The 16,152-nt window shown below is 45.4% G+C and overlaps 1 protein-coding gene across 5 annotated transcripts in view; it reads right to left on the minus strand.

The window, feature by feature from the left end:
• Nucleotides 1-16,152, minus strand: part of ARMC3 (armadillo repeat containing 3) — a 153,005-nt gene that overhangs the window by 64,268 nt on the left and 72,585 nt on the right. For 2 of the 5 annotated variants that reach the window (XM_039913888.1, XM_039913885.1), the window contains exons 1-3: nt 12,350-12,462; nt 9,545-9,593; nt 716-833 (exon numbers count right to left, since the gene is read on the minus strand). In XM_039913888.1, coding sequence (XP_039769822.1) covers nt 716-833; nt 9,545-9,592 — 166 coding nt within the window. In that variant the 5' untranslated portion in view covers nt 9,593; nt 12,350-12,462. Of the gene's footprint in view, nt 1-715; nt 834-9,544; nt 9,594-11,416; nt 11,447-12,349; nt 12,463-16,152 lie in introns of those variants that run through there. The other 3 variants (XM_029077674.2, XM_039913886.1, XM_039913887.1) reach the window with 2 other exon arrangements.

A 16,152-nucleotide genomic window follows, 5' to 3' on the forward strand; every position in this document is an offset into this window, starting at 1 on the left:
AGTGGCTGTGTGGCAGAGGCAGGGAAATAGAACCCAGGTCCTCTGATTTCCTGCCCGGTGCTCTTTCCACCAGCACAGCAAGATATAATCTCTGTGTGTGTATAGCGTGATCCCTCACTGACTTTTTTCAGCTACAAAACTGGCCAACCGTGAAACTTACCACCGGTGCCACCTTCTTCAAGCACGAGGGATAACTGTGATTGGGACTATATAGAATCTTCAGAGATGTGAAGGAGTTTGTGGCATTTGGTGTAGCCATGAACATCCTCCACCTTGGCATGGAACGGGCTTTATGGGTTTCCGTTTTGCCAGGATCTCCAAGAGTTACAAGGGGATGAAGGATTGCTTGCCTTTGTAGCAAGAAGCTCCTTAATTTTCAAAGCACCAGTGATAATTGCAAATGGCCCTATGGATTTCTTCCATGATTCAGATGCCTGGAAACTCTCTATAGTAATCAACTTCCTCAGTGCTCAATAACTCCACCAAGACCTTGATACTGGGACATTTAGGACCTGGATAATATTGAGCTAAACTGTAGACTGTAAGGGACTGTACCTACCAACTCTGTTATACTGCATTCTCCCAAGCACTTAGTACACTGCTCTGCACACAGTAAGCACTCAATAAATATCACCGATTTGATTGATTGAACCCATCAGGGAGGAAACACCTGAAGAGACTTCTGAAATGGAAAGAAAGATTTCAAGAAACAAACCTTTTAGTGCAAATTTGTAAATGGCTTCACATGCTTTAGCCAAAATTTCCTCTTCTGGAGAATTTAGCATAAGCACCACTGTTGCTGCTTTTTTGCTTTCAATTAATAATGGGTCAAACTGAAAAAGAAAAAGGAAAAAGAACAAAATCAGACTCAGACCTATTACCAGGGGTGGATAAATCCCAGGTCCCACTCTCTCTAATGTCTACAAATTTTACTCAGGAATTCCACCCTACTGACACCCACAGTCCTCCGGCAGAAGCTGCAGCCCAGGTGCTGGAAGCAATCAATCAATCGCTGGTATTTATTGAGCGCTTACTATGTGCAGAGCACTGTACTATGCACTTGGGAGCATATAATATACCGGAGTTGGTAGACACGATCCCTGGAAGAGGGCTATTCCACTGCAACATCCTGCCCCCCCCCCCCCCCCCCGGAAGTCAACAATCCTGGAGCCTGGGAAGGGAGGCACTGCAGCTGCTGGAGAAGAAGTCAGAGAGTCAGGAGATGGGGATTTAACAGCTGGGCCCCTCCACAGAGGTGTCTCCCCTAAGAGATCTTCAGTGTTTGGGTTTTTTTTTAATGGTATTTGTTAAGCGCTTACTATGTGCCAGGCTCTGTTCTAAGCGCTGGGGTAGATACAAGCTAACCAGATTAGACCCAGTCCCTCTCCCACATAGGGCTCACAGTCTTAATCCCCATTTTACAGAGGAAGGAACTGAGGCACAGAGAAGTGACCTCCTTTCATCACAAAACTCCTCTGTGCTTTTCAGTTACTTCATTTGTAAAGTGGGGATTAAGACTGTGAGCCTCATATGGGACGTGGACTGTGTCCAATCTTGGTTAACTTGTATGTAAGCCAGTTTTTAGTACAGTGCCTAGCATTTAGTAAGCACTTAACAAATACCATAAAAAAAGGTTGCTTTGGGAAGGATGTGTGAATGTGCCAGCCTCTGCTGGTTCCTTGGAGTTTCTCCTTGCCATCTCCTCCATCCTCCTGCCTATATCCAGAGGGAACGATCAGCCCAGAGCTGAGATGGCTGGCTACTCGATGCCAAATTCGATGCTTCCAGTTTCCCCAAAGGAATCTGATGAGGGGAAGTTGGCCCCAATTAAGGCTGACACTTTTGCACTGCTTTAGGGTCACAACATAATGAGAAGCAGCGTGGCCTAGTGGATAGGGCACGTGCCCAGGAGTCAGAAGGACTGGATTCTAATCCCGGCTCTGCCACCTGTCTTCTGGGTGACTTTGGGCAAGTCACTTAACTTCTCTGTGCCTCAGTTACCTCATCTGTAAAATGGGGAATGAGACTGTGAGACTCTTGTGGGACTTGGAACTTGGATAGAGCCAGGTCTGGGAGTCAGAAGGTCATGTATTCTAATCCTGGCTCCTGTGTGATCTTGGGCAAGTTACTAAGCTTCTATTTCCCTCAGTTACCTCATCTGTAAAATGGAGATTAAGACTGGGGGCCCCATGTGGGACAGGGACTGTGTCCAACCTGATTACCTTGTATCAACCCCAGGGCTTAGAACAGTGCTTGGCACATAGTAAGCGCTTAACAAATACCATAATTATTATTCATTCATTCAATCGTATTTACTGACTGCTTACTGTGTGCACAGCACTTTACTAAGCGCTTGGAAAGTACAATTCTGCAACAGATAGAGACGATCCCTACCCAACAACAGGTTCGTTATTATTTTCTTGAATCTACCCAAGCATTTAGTACAGGGCCTGGCTTAATGAAGACCATTAAAAATAAAAAAAGAAATGGGGTGGGAACAAGTGAGACTAACCTGAAGCTAGAGAAGAGATGATGAGGGTTGAGGAACATAATTTATAAAAGGGTAATAATGCTTTTGTTTGGCTAGGGACAGCATGTTGCTGAGGGAGGAGATAGTCGGCACGAAGCCTGTTTTTCCCGCAGTTTACTATATTATAGTAATTTTTTAGTAAAAAAACGACTGCGAATACAATGATAGATATAACAGAATGACAGATTACTAAACAAATAATACAGTAGCTGTAATTATAGATTCCATCTGCTTTCACATGAGGAAGCCATAGTCCCCAACAAGCATGTTGTGAAATTATAATTTCACACTATGTACAAAATAAATGATGAACTAAAATTACCAACAAAAGGCAGTGGAAAAAAAGGGAACGCAATACGTCTAGGCCTTGATTATTTTACACTCAGAAAGTGAAAGAAGCTACAAGCTTTAACCTTCTATGTTTCACATGCAGCTGCTTTTTCTAAATTTTTGGTACTTCTGATCACATCAATTAATTGATTGTATTTATTGAGTGCTTACTGTGTGCAGAGCACTAAACAAAGCGCTTGGGAGAGTACAATAGAACAGAGTTGGCAGACACATTCTCTATAAGCTTGTTGTGGGCACGGAATGTCACTGTTTATTGTTATACTGTACTTTCCCAGGCACTTAGTATAGTGCTCTGCACATAGTAAGCACTCACTAAATACGACTGAATGAATAAAAGGATGCCTAGAAGAAGCTTACTGTCTAGAGGAAATATAAAATTAATATTTTCAAATGATTGTCACAATAGAGACAGAATTGAAGTGACACTGAATTGAATTGAGAAGCAATGTGGTCTAATGGGTAGAGCATGGGTCTGGGAGTCAGAAAGACCTGGATTCTAATCCTGGCTCTGCCACTTGCCTCCTGTGTGACCTTGGGCAAGTCACTTCACTTTTCTGTGTCTCAGTTACCTCATCTGAAATATGGGGATTTACACTATGGGCCCCATTTGGGACACGGACTGTGTCCAACTTGATTATCTTGAATCTATCCCGAAACTTACTACAATGCCTGGCACAGAGCGCTTAACAGGTGCCATTTAAAAAAAAACAACAATTGAAAACCAAAAAAATCTTAGTTAAAGCAGGTCATTTGGGGGAGTTAGCAGTTGGGTGTAAATGCATTATATATTCATATACTCAGTGCTGCAGTTTATTAGCACCATTTACTACGCTGTAGGATCTAGAAAAATCTCTACAAAACTCCTGTCCTCTTCTGCCCCACCTGGATCAAGTCCATAGCCAATACTGCACGGCTGGTTGCCACATGGAGGTGGCAGTGACGGACTAATAGCAATGATCAATCAGTGGTATTTATTAAGCAGCTACTGTGTACTGGGCACTGTACTAAGCACTTGGGAGAGTACAGACAACAATAGAAAAGACACAGTCCTTTCCCACAGTGTGCTTAAAGTCTAGAGGGGGAGACAAACATTAAATAAATAAATTTTGGATATGTACCTAAGTGCTGTGAGGCTGGGGTGGTGAATAAAGGGAGCAAGTCAGGGCCACTCAGAAGGGAGGGGGAAAAGAGGAAATGAGGACTTAGCCTCAGGGAAGGCCTCTTGGAGGAGATGTACCTCCAATAAGGCTTTGAAGGGAGGGAAGAGTAATTGTCTGTCCGATATTAAAAGGGAGGGCATTCCAGGCCAGAGGTAGGACGTGGGCAAGAGTTCAGCGGCAAGGCAGACGAGAATGAGGAACAGATGAGTACCTTCTCCCCCTTCCCTCTCTCTCTTTTCCCTCTTTTCTCCTGCTCTGCCTCCATTTCTCCTCTTCTTTGCCCCTATTCCTCTCTTTGCTTCTGCTCCACCCATCCATACTTAATAATGACAGTAATAATGGCATTTGTTCAGTGCTTACTATGTGTCAAGCACTGTTCTAAGCACTGGGGGAGATACAAGCTAATCAGGTTGTCCCACATGGGGCTCACAGTCTTAAACCCCATTTTACAGATGAGGTAAATGAGGCACAGAGAAGTGAAGGGACTCGCTCAAGGTCACTTCTTTCTTGTCTCTCTTTCCTCACACATTTCCCCCATTTATCCCCTCTACACTCCTGGTGCTGGGGCTCCTGTCCCCGGAAAGTCTTCACATGACCCTGGGGTAGCTGGGTGGGGCTCCCCAATTCCCCCAAGCAACAACAGACTGCCCAGTTTATTTCTGTCCCTGTTTTCAGTAGGCATTCAGTCAATACTAATGATGATGATAAAGATGATGTGAACATCTGATGACATCAGCAACACAGAAGGTCCTCAAGGATTAGTGACAGCTGGCTGCATGTCAACTGTATATAGAAGAGAATCAAAACTGTTATTCAAAATTCCCTTGTCTCTTTAGACATTTTGGCAAATTCTTAGAGAAGTGATCACTCCATCGATGGTATTTATTGAGCGCTTACTATGTGCAGAGCACTGTTATAAGCACTTGGGAGAGTACAGTATAAGAGAATTAGCAGACAAGTTCCTTATACTGTCTGTAAATTCGATGGTTAGTCCTCGTGGAAAGGGTTAAGCCGTTTGTTTTAAGTATCTGTGGTGAATCAGCCCCCAGAAGCTCTGCCTTAATCTTTAATTCAATTCTTTGCTTATTTGCATTTTGGAATTGTGTGTTTTGGGGGGGAAGATTTTGGCATGGTGGAGGGTGGGAGAGAGAGATCAAAGGTACTGAGCTGTGAGAGAAGACTCAGTTGATTAGGGGTGGGAAGAACAAGCAATAAAAGATTCTTCTTGGATATCATTTCTAGGAAGGTCAGATGCAAGGAGAAGAGCAAAACTTCCTTTCTCCCTTTAGGCCTGATGGAGACACAGTAACAGATAAAGTTATACAGCCCTGGATTTAAAAGGTGCACACCAACACACAAACTCTATCCACCTTCCACCGCCACCCCCCCCTTAGGCAAAGGAAGGGATCTCTCACATACACACCCTGATTCATATAGATTCAATGATTTAAGATACATACCCACTCAGATTCACAGACACCCTTGGAGACACACCTTCATTCACTCTCTCTCCCTCTCTCTCATACACACACACAACACTCTCTCTTTCTGTGTCTCAGTGTGGAACCAAGCAAGAGTATCAGAAGTGGATTAGAAATCTGAGCACAACAGCCACTGTGACTAGTTTTCTGGAGGTGTCATTCCAGGTACCCTTCTTCTCTGATCCTAAAAGCAGCCTTTTTCTGGGGCTGGTGGAGGTTGAAAACTCAAGGGAGTCATCGATGATGACAGTTGTCAACAACTCAGCTGTCACGACTGTTGGAGAAACAGCATGGCCTAGTGAAAAGAGTATGGACCTGGGAGTCAAAGCAACTGGGTTCTTAAATGTGGCTCGGCCACTCGCCGACTGTAAGAGCTTAGGCGAGTCTATTGACTTCTCTGAGCCTCAATTTTCTCATCTGTGAAGTGGAGATTCACTACCTGTTCTCCCTCGTACTTAGACTATGAGCCCCATGTGGGAAAGGGACTGTGTCCAATCTGATTATCTTAAATCTACCCCAGCAATTAGCACAGTGTCTGGCACACTGTAAACACTTAAAAATACCACATTTATTACTACTGCAGTGGGAGAACCAAGTGAAAGAGTGGGTGGCCATCCACTGAGAGTAATACACCTGGTTATGAAATCTGTACAAGAACCCTGACCCAAAAGAATGCCTTATTCCAACTTTGTCTAAGAGGAAGGATGAGAGACAATCACTTATTAGCCATCTCCTTCTCATTTTGGGAAACATTACCTTGGTATCTGATTATACAGTGTTTCTATACTCCATTGATATTTGCCTATTTACGATTATACATTTTCTTCCATTTCCAATAGAGAGAATCTTCTGGCTATTTATAAACTTTAAATAGAAGAGCCAAAAAAAAAAGCCACCTGGCTTTTAAAAAGGAAGAGACATGAGAAGACAAGTCCTTTGTGCCATGAAGAATAAGTAGCTGTTAAGTACCTAGGATGTGAAAAAGAATATGTACCCTTAGCGCCTCTATTGAGCCAGGAATAGAATTCAGGACTTCGAATATACAAAGCTGAGTTAGGTTAGACAAAACTCTCTCTCTTTCCCTCCCTCCCCTTTTATCTCCCTCATTCTCTACACATGTTTGTGATCCTACTGATGGAGAGGTGAACTTTGCCCACACGCGGGGGCGGGGGGAGGTCATTTGAAAGGCTGAGGCTTGACAACAGCCTCTTCTGTATTGTGCAACATGATGTAGGTAAATAATAATAATGATGATAGTATTTGTTAAGGATTTACTATGTGCCATGGACCGTTCTAAATGCCGGGGTCGATACAAGCTAATCGGGTTGGTTACAGTCCCTGTGCCACATGGGGCTTGCACTCTTAATCCCCATTTTACAGATGAGGTAACCGAGACCCAGAGAAGTGAAGTGACTCGCCTGAGGTCACTCAGCAGACAAGTGGCAGAGCCGGGATTAGAACCCAGATCGTTCTGATCCCAGGTCCATGTTCTATCGACTAAGCCATGTTGATAGGCTGCATTATGTTCCTTGAAAATGTGGCAGAGTCATGAAATGTTGTGTAGCCGGACCAGGACCTAGGTGTCTGGCTATTGGGAGGGGTCCAGCTGGGATTCTTGCAACACTTTTCTGCCCTGATTCCAGGCCTGGCACCACCACAAGCCCCTTTCCCTTCCCATTTCTGCCTCATGGGGTGATGGTAATGGCAATCATATTTATCAAGTATTTACTGTGTGCTGAACACTGTACTAAGCACTTGGGATAGTATAATATAACAGACACATTCCCTGCCCACAGCAAGGGCAGTCTAGTGACAGTGGCATATGCCCAGATTAAGAGGGGCCCTGTGGATACCACAACGTTTTGCAATAGTATGGGGTAGTCCTAGGCAGAGCCAAGCCTGCAGAGTTCTGTCGGAGACAAAAATCTCTCTCTCTCTTCTTTCCTGACTTGGGAGCAGTGAGGTTGGTTCTTCCTCTAGCTCTTCGAAGCAGACCTCCCTTGGGAAGATGCCTATTTATCATTTAATTCAGTTTGTGGGAAGGTTATGCCAGAGCAATAGGAGCTGGTGATCTATTTGGAGGTTTTCTGGTTTAAATCTTAGTTTGCAGTTTTAAATCTTCAATTGAATTTCCTTTCTGAATTTCTTGCAATTAGAACACTGATTAAATATTAACTATTGCCAATATTCTGCTTGGAAACCTAGTTCAGACTTGATTACCAGACCTGTGGTAAGGCTAACATCCAGATCCTGGCCGATCTCCTTCCTAGGAGGGTTAATATATTTTATACATATACTCCTTGCTTAGGGTATACTGGCAAGAAAGCTCCAGTCTAAGGAATCTTCTACCAAAACCTCATCTGACCACATATAAGACAACATGGCCAGTTTCATCTGCTCTGTCTGAGGTGGACGACCAGCATAAAATGGCGGGATCTCATCACACACACTGAGGCCTTGCAATCCTTTGGGACCATGGGCAATGAGGCAGTAGAGAGCTTGACTGCTGTCACCTTGGGCTAGTCGCTTCACTTCTCCATACCTCAAGTCCTTCATCTGTAAAATGGGGATGAAGACCGTGAGCCCCATGTGGGACATGGGTCTGGGTCCAACCTGATTAGCTTGTATCTACCCTGGCTTGGTACAGTCCCTGACACCTAAGTAACTAAATAAATACCATTGAAAAAAAAAAGAGCTCAGGTGGGACGGTATGATCACCTGACAGAAATGAATGATAAAAGGATCCCCAAGGTGAGCTTTTATGGAGAGCTCAGAGGTGCAGCACATTCATAAGGGAGGCCAGAGAAAAGGTGCAAAGTCACACCGAAGGCCGACTTCAAAACGGGCCGTCCTGATACCGGTGCTTGGAAACTTGGGGCCATTTAGCTCTTCAATCACTCTAAATTATAAACTTCCTGAAGGCAGGGAAAGTATCTGTTAATTCTGTTGTATTGTACTCTTCCACGCACTTCATAGAGTGCTCTGCACCTAGAAAGCTCTCAATAAATAGCGTTGACTGATTGTCCATTACTGCAGCTAAAGAGAAATGTGGTTGGCCTGGTCTGTGGTTGTTGGTTGTTCATGTACTTCACTGCCTTAGCAACCACACGCACCTCAAAACCTACCACCTACTGATTGAGAGGCCCAATCAATAATAAGGAATAGTAGGTCCCCCTCTAGACTATACATTCCAAGAGCTTAGTACAGTGCTCTGCACATAGTAAGCGTTCAATAAATATTATTGAATGAATGAATAAGCTCACTGTGGGCAGGAAATGTGTCTGCCAACTCCGTTGGATTGTACTCTCCCGAGTGCTTAGTACAGCACTATGCACATAGCTCTTATGAATTCAAAAAATTAAATGTTAACATCTGCACCCACTGAAAAGTTCAAATGTTTTCACTATTGACCCCGTCCAACCGGAAGTTTGACATATGTAGGTTTGAGACTCACCTGAGCCAGTCTTAAAATCGTTAATTTTTTTTTTTTTTGGTCCTGGCAACAACTGCTTTGGAGATATGCTTTAAGGTCATGAGGTACTGAACTATATCTATTCAAGGAATATTTTAATGTAAAACACAACGGAAGTTTTTGTTGGTCTCTGACCGTTGTACAAGACACAAGAATACACATATGCTATTCAGCGCACATGAGCACGTGTGGCAGAAGCAAAGAACTCTTGCCAAGTGAGAAAGCACTACAAGATCTATCAACATTCAAACTCCACAGCGATAGCGGAAAAGTGCTAAGAATATTATAAAGTGGGGGATGACTACTTGTTTTTCTTATTTTATAATACAGGTTCTTATGTATTAGAACTGCGTTCCTTGTAAAATATTCTACAATTCAGCTTTTAGAAAGGATTTTACTTCAAATTATCGAGGCATTACTGTACGTAACTCATGCTACAATGCAAACACCGTATTTAAGAAAAGGTATAATTACAAGGGATATTTTTAGTTAATTCAATTAAAATATTTATTCTATTTATATTATAGAATATGTGGTCAATTCAACTTACCACATCCTTGGGAGGAGGTTCAACTTCCTTCTTTACTTTTTTACCCATCCTGAAACAGAAAAATAAAAAAACCAAATTTACAACAGGACTAGGAATAGGAATAGTACATATTAGGCACTTACTGTGTCTCCAGCACTCTTCTAAGTGCCGGGAAAGAAATGGATGGATGAAATATAGACACAGCCTTCAACCCCCACACCCAGGGGTTTACAATCCAAGAATGAGGAAGGGAGAGAAAGGGAAGGGTTGGTGACAGACAGGTAAGGAAAGGCCAATAAAGATACAAAAGCCAAAGATGATGTCAAGCAAGAAAGGAGCAGTAGGATTTCCAGCTCCTCCCAGCTCCAATCAGGCGTCCCAGAAGTCGCAGCGGTGGTTACAATGCTGACTTTCTCAATATTCTAAAAGTTGAGAAGGTCTCCCACTCCCGAGCTGGAACAGGAGGCGATGGGAGATGAGGTGCACGGCGGTTGGGACAGCATTCTTTCCATGTGTCTGGGCTCCAGGGGTCGGTTGTGAGGGCAGTGATGGATATCTCTCCTGGGTGTCACTCTGGGAAAGCGGCAGGGTTTCATGTGATTCCGCTCAGTTGTCTGGTGGGGAGAGAAGCTAAGAGGTGCTAATGTGCGCAGGACATGTTGTGAGCAGGGCCCTGGATGTCACAATAGGAAGGCAGGAGAATTGCTGCACACAAATACCACAGTTATTATTATTATTATTATTATTGTTACTATCTCACTGTGGTCGGGGATGAGGAGAAGCTATTGCTAGAAGTAGGGGGGAAATGTGCTAGGGTGAAAGGCGGTAGAACATCTACAGCACATCTACAGCACATCTACAGCACGAGAAGCAGCGTGGCGCAGTGGAAAGAGCATGGGCTTTGGAGTCAGGGCTCATGAGTTCAAATCCCAGCTCTGCCACTTGTCAGCTGTGTGACTGTGGGCAAGTCACTTAACTTCTCTGTGCCTCAGTTCCCTCATCTGTAAAATGGGGATTAAGACTGTGAGCCCCACGTGGGACAACCTGATTCCCCTTTGTTTACCCCAGCGCTTAGAACAGTGCTCTGCACATAGTAAGCGCTTAACAAATACCAACATTATTATTATCTACTGTGGACTTTCGAATGTGCAGTCTGAGTAATAGTAGAAATATCATTTACTAAGCATTTATTCTGTGCAGACCACTGTTCTATGCACTGGGAGAGAATACACAGGTGACAGTTAGACATGGTTCCTGTCCCTTGGGGGGCTGAGTTGAGTCAAGTCCTTCATGCCTTGACCTTCGAGAGCAGCCTCAGAGGTGACATGACCAAAACTCAATCAGTGGTATTTACCGAGTGCTTACTGTGTGCAGAGCACTGCACTAAGAGCTTGGAAGAATACAGTACAATAGATTTGGCAGAGGCTCATCTGTTATTTTCGACAGATGATTCCATCATCATCCTCTGCCGTTCACATTGATAGGGCTGGGACTGCGTGGATGTCACTGAATTTCTTGCATATCATCATTCTCCATAATACCCAATGACGCGTCATCACTGAGTCAGAAGAATGATATAACCAGCTCAGGATTCTGGCAACAGGATTATGGAGGAACCACATCTTAATTTTCTTCCTTGAAACCCATCTTAATTTTTAGAAATGGACGATTTAACATCCTCAACTTTTCCTCTCTCTATCCTGACTTTATCCCTAGTAACCAACTAATGGGCTGCTTGTTCATTAATTAATCCAAATCCCTCTTGAACCTGTACGACTTTTGGTAGTTACAATAAAAGTGCTTAATGCACAGTAAGCACTTAATACTATAATTATTATATGAAGATGGCTTACTGCTCATCCGGAGACTCACTTCAGTAATACCACATCTCACCTTCTACAACTGGATTACCAGCGCTTTCTGGGTCCTGGGGCGGGCACGGTCTCCTGAAGAGAGGCTTTTCATGGGGAAAAACAAAAAAGAAAACTTGCCAATCCTTGGGGCGGAGAAGTTGGGAGCAGGAGGAGATGGAGATTAATAAAGTTCAGGGGATGGGGGAGGGGAAAGTTTAGAGGTGAGGGGAAAGGCCTCGTCGAATGGAGCCCCAGTTGCCCTCCAGCTCCTGATAAACCTACTCTTCTCCCCACTTTTTGTTCTTCCAGATGCTGCCCCCCAACGTTTTAATGGTATTTAAGTGCTTCCTATTTGTTCAGTCCTCACTACGTGCCAGACACCGTGCTAAATAGATACAAACCAGTCCTACTGGACACACATTATTATTATTCATTCATTCGTATTTATCGAGCACTTACTGTGGGCAGAGCACTGTACTAAGTGCTTGGAAAGTACAATTCGGCAACAAATCCCCACTCAACAAGGGGCTCACGGTCTAGAAGCAGCGTGGCTCAGTGGACAGAGCCCGGGCTTGGGAGTCAGAGGTCATGGGTTCGAATCCCAGCTCTGCCACTGGTCAGCTGTGTGACCGTGGGCAAGTCACTTCACTTCTCTGGGCCTCAGTGACCTCATCTGTAAAATGGGGATTAACTGTGAGCCTCACGTGGGACAATCCGATTTCCCTGTATCTCGCCCAGCGCTTAGAACAGCGCTCTGCACATAGTAAGCGCTTACAGATACCAACATTATTATTGGAAAGGCCCCGTGACCCACATGGGGCTGACACTTTTAATCCCCATTTTGCAGAGGAGGGAACTGAGTTCCGGAGAACTGAAGTGTGCCGGCCCGGGCCCCAGAGCCGACAAGTGGGGTGAGAGCCCAGGTCCTTCTGACTCCCAAGCCCGCGTCCCTCGAGTAGAGGCGGGTGTTTACCTGGTCGGGGCGGCCTGGGGTCGCTGGTCCCCACCGCAGGCTCCGGTGGCCGGTGGCTTGTTTCTACCCGTTGCTAGGAGACGCTGTTATCCTTGGCGGGGGGAGGGAGGAGAAGGAGGAGGAAGGCGCGGGGCCGCGCGGAGGATGGGCGGGCGCGCGCCCGGAGGGGGGGGGGGGTCGCAGCTGCGCGAGGACACCGGCCTCTCCCCCCCCCCCCCCCCCCGGCTTCACACTCCACACGGACCCAACCAGCTTGATGCAGAAACGCTTCCATCGGAGGAGGGTTAAGATGAGCACTGATTTACCTGCAAAACAAGCACACACACAGTGTGCATAATGATAATAATAGTAATGTTGGTATTTGTTAAACGCTTACTATGTGCAGAACACTGTTCTAAGCGCTGGGGCAGTCTTAGTCACAGTCTTAATCCCCATTTTACAGATGAGGTCACTGAGGCCCAGAGAAGTGAAGTGACTTCACAGAGAATAATAACGTTGGTATTTGTTAAGCGCTTACTATGTGCAGAGCACTGTTCTAAGCGCTGGGGTAGATACAGGGAAATCAGGTTGTCCCACTTGAGACTCACAGTCTTAATCCCCATTTTACAGATGAGGTCACTGAGGCCCAGAGAAGTGAAGTGACTTGCCCACGGTCACACAGCTGACAAGTGGCAGAGTCGGGATTCGAACCCACTATCTCTGACTCCCAAGCCCGGGCTCTTTCCAAGGAGCCACGCAATCAGGTTGTCAGTCAACCGTATTTACTGAGCGCTCGCTGTGTTCAGAGCACTGTACTGACCGCTTGGGAGAGTACGATTGGACGATGAACAAATTCCCTGCCCACAGTGAGCTGGCACAGTCCCTGGCCCCCATGGGGCTCCTAGTCTTAATCCCCATTTTACAAGGGAGGTAACTGAGGCACAGAGAAGTGAGATGACTTGCCCGAGGTCACACAGCTGACCAGCGGCCAGCCCAGCCCGCACAGTCCGCTCCTCTAGCGCCGGCTTGCTCACTGTGCCCCGATCTCATCTATCTCACATCAGCCACCCAGGGAGTGCTTGGAGCAGGGGACGGGGGTCTTCCTCTTATCCAGAGGCAGGGCAGCCAACAGGCCCCTCCAGACGCTTTTCTCTGCCCCCTCCCCCTTATTCCCTCCAACTCAATCACTGCTCAGCTCTGTCCATAAATATCTTTGTGATCTTGGATCAGTGTCTAAATTTCTTCCCCTGTGAAGTGGGGATAACGTTAACTCTCTCACAAGGGAGTTGTGAGGATTAGCTGATGACTACAGAGCTCTTTGAAAACATAAAAGTGCTATGTCAATACAACTTATTGTCCTGGGTAGAACACAGCAACTATTTAAACAACACCTGGTCCACAGAGAAACATCACTGGGCAAGGATGGGGAAACCACAAATGAGTAGCTCAAGAAGGTGGAATTTAATTTTGCAATTAGAATTTGGCCCAAGCACAGAGGTCTCATCTGGACGTCTCATTTCCTCAGTCTTGGAGGAAAAAAAAATCCAGCAATTTTTAATGAGACACGGGGACTGGATTTTACATCTCATTTCTCTTCCAACTATATGCTGCTTATGCTGAAGTACGCATATCCATAAGAGATATCTAGGGAATCGATCAACCATTCACTAGCATTTAGTGAGCACACAATCTGTGCAGAGCACTGTACTAAGCACTAGGAAGAGTAAAATGGAGAAAGTGACACAGCCTCTGCTCTCTAGGAGGAGAGAGCGATTCAGGGGGAGACAGAGATTCAGGACAGTCACATAATACTACAGTGGATGAGAGCAAAAGTGAGGAAGGATAAAAATAAATAAGCATAAATTGATATGTCAATCATCTGCATGCATGCTAAGGTGTATAAATATAAGGATATAAAGGCTAAGGATAGCTGTTGGATGGACATTATCTGGGAAGGTGGAGATGATTTGCTGAATGCCTTTTGGAGAAAGTGGGTCTTTAGAAGTGGGAGGAGTATTGATATTTATTGAACACCTCCTAAGTGTAACAACACTGTGAGCACTTGAGAAGAGAAGGGCACCTAGAACAACACTGTGAGAGACTCCCACAGAGGGTGAGGCACCAAAAAAGAGTGAATGAAAAGCACTGAGAAGAACTGGCCAAGGAGGAAAGAAGAGAACCAGGAGAGAACGGTGTCCGTAATGAAGGCTGGATAGCCCTTCTGGGAGAAGGGAGTAATTAACGGTGCCAAAGATCAATCAATCAATACATCATATTTATTGAATGCTTACTGTGTGCAGAACACTGTATTAAGCACTTGGGAGAGTACAATATAACAGAGTTGGTAGACATGTTCCCTGCGCACAAGAGCTTACAGTCTAGAGGATAACTAAAAGGTCACGTGTGCGGAAGGGTCCATAACATGTGGCAAAGAGAAGGTCTTCGTGGAATGAAGTGGGTGGAAACCAGAATGTAATGAGCCAAGAAGGGACTGAAGGAGGAAAACTTAAGGCCACAACCCACGGGGGGGTGGGGCAGATGGTTGGACAGGAATGGGGGAAGGAAGATGGGGTGATAGCTGGCAGATGACGTGGGTTCTGGAGAAAGCTTTTTTATTATAGGGGAAAATTGAGCATTTTGGAAGGCAGAGGGGAAAGAGTCATTGGAAAGTGAGCGTTAATAGACTGAGCAGTTACTAGATGATGTTTAGGGAGAGAAGTGGGTTGGGAGGGAGTGTTTTCAGAAGGTGAGAAGGAATAAGGTAAGTGGCATAAGGTTAGCAGACAGGTGACTCCTGGAAGGGGGGCTGGGAAGGATGAGAGTTGATTTAGAAGGAGGAAGGAGGAGGAGTGAGGGGGGACTTTGGGGAGCTCACATCTGATGGTTTCAACAATCAGCCAAATAGTTGGGGAGGTCATTAAGGTCAAGAGAGGGAGGAGGTGGAGGCCCTGGGGATTTCAGAAAGGAATAGAGATCTGGAATAATTAGCAGGGACAGTGGATGTGGGAGTGGATGAGGGAGACAGAGAACTGTGCCAAGGAGAATGAAAGAGCCGGGCTGCAGTAAATAAGGATGAATCTGAAGGAACAGAAGTCAGCCTGGTAGCTACATTTTTGCCAACAGCTCTCACAGCACTGACATGAAGTGACAGGAGAATGATGGAGTTGGGTTTTTGGGAGAGAGTATGGATTTACGCATCGAGGGAGAGGAGGATTACCCGACAGTTCAGGAGGAGCACGGTTTGGGATAAGCCGAGGGTCCAGATATTGGTGGTGTCTATGTGGGAAGAGAACGTTTTTTCAGGGTGCAAGTATGTGACTGAGGGTGGTGGGGAGAGGAAACTGCTAATTAGGACTCCTGGCTTAGTGCTCTGAATCGGTTCCATGAAACTAGAGAGGCTTCTTCTATCCAATCTGGGCAAAACACTCTGTATGCCTATGCCAAGTTGACTCCGGAGTAGTTGCCGTCTACCTGATTGTGCCCCTTGGGGACACTGGCTCCACTCTGCCAACGGTGGCTTCCTGGACCGGAGTCACCATCTCCTGCTACTGCTGCTGCACCTAAACCCCTGTTTATCTCCTCCATCACTTATTAATAACTGTAAGATTTGTTAAGCGCTACTATGTGCCAAAAATCTACTAAGCACAAGATGAGGTCCCTGTCCCACAAGAGGCTCACAGTCTAAGGGGAAGCAAGAGCAGGTACTTAATCCCCACTGTACAGAGGATGAAACTAAGGCTCAGAGCAATTAAGTGACTTGCCTAAGGTCACCCAACAGGCGAGGGGTGTAGCCAGGATTAGAATCCAAGTCTTCTGACACTCAG

This window comes from Ornithorhynchus anatinus, chromosome 13 (assembly GCF_004115215.2).
Source record: "Ornithorhynchus anatinus isolate Pmale09 chromosome 13, mOrnAna1.pri.v4, whole genome shotgun sequence".
NCBI classification, from domain to species: domain Eukaryota; kingdom Metazoa; phylum Chordata; class Mammalia; order Monotremata; family Ornithorhynchidae; genus Ornithorhynchus; species Ornithorhynchus anatinus.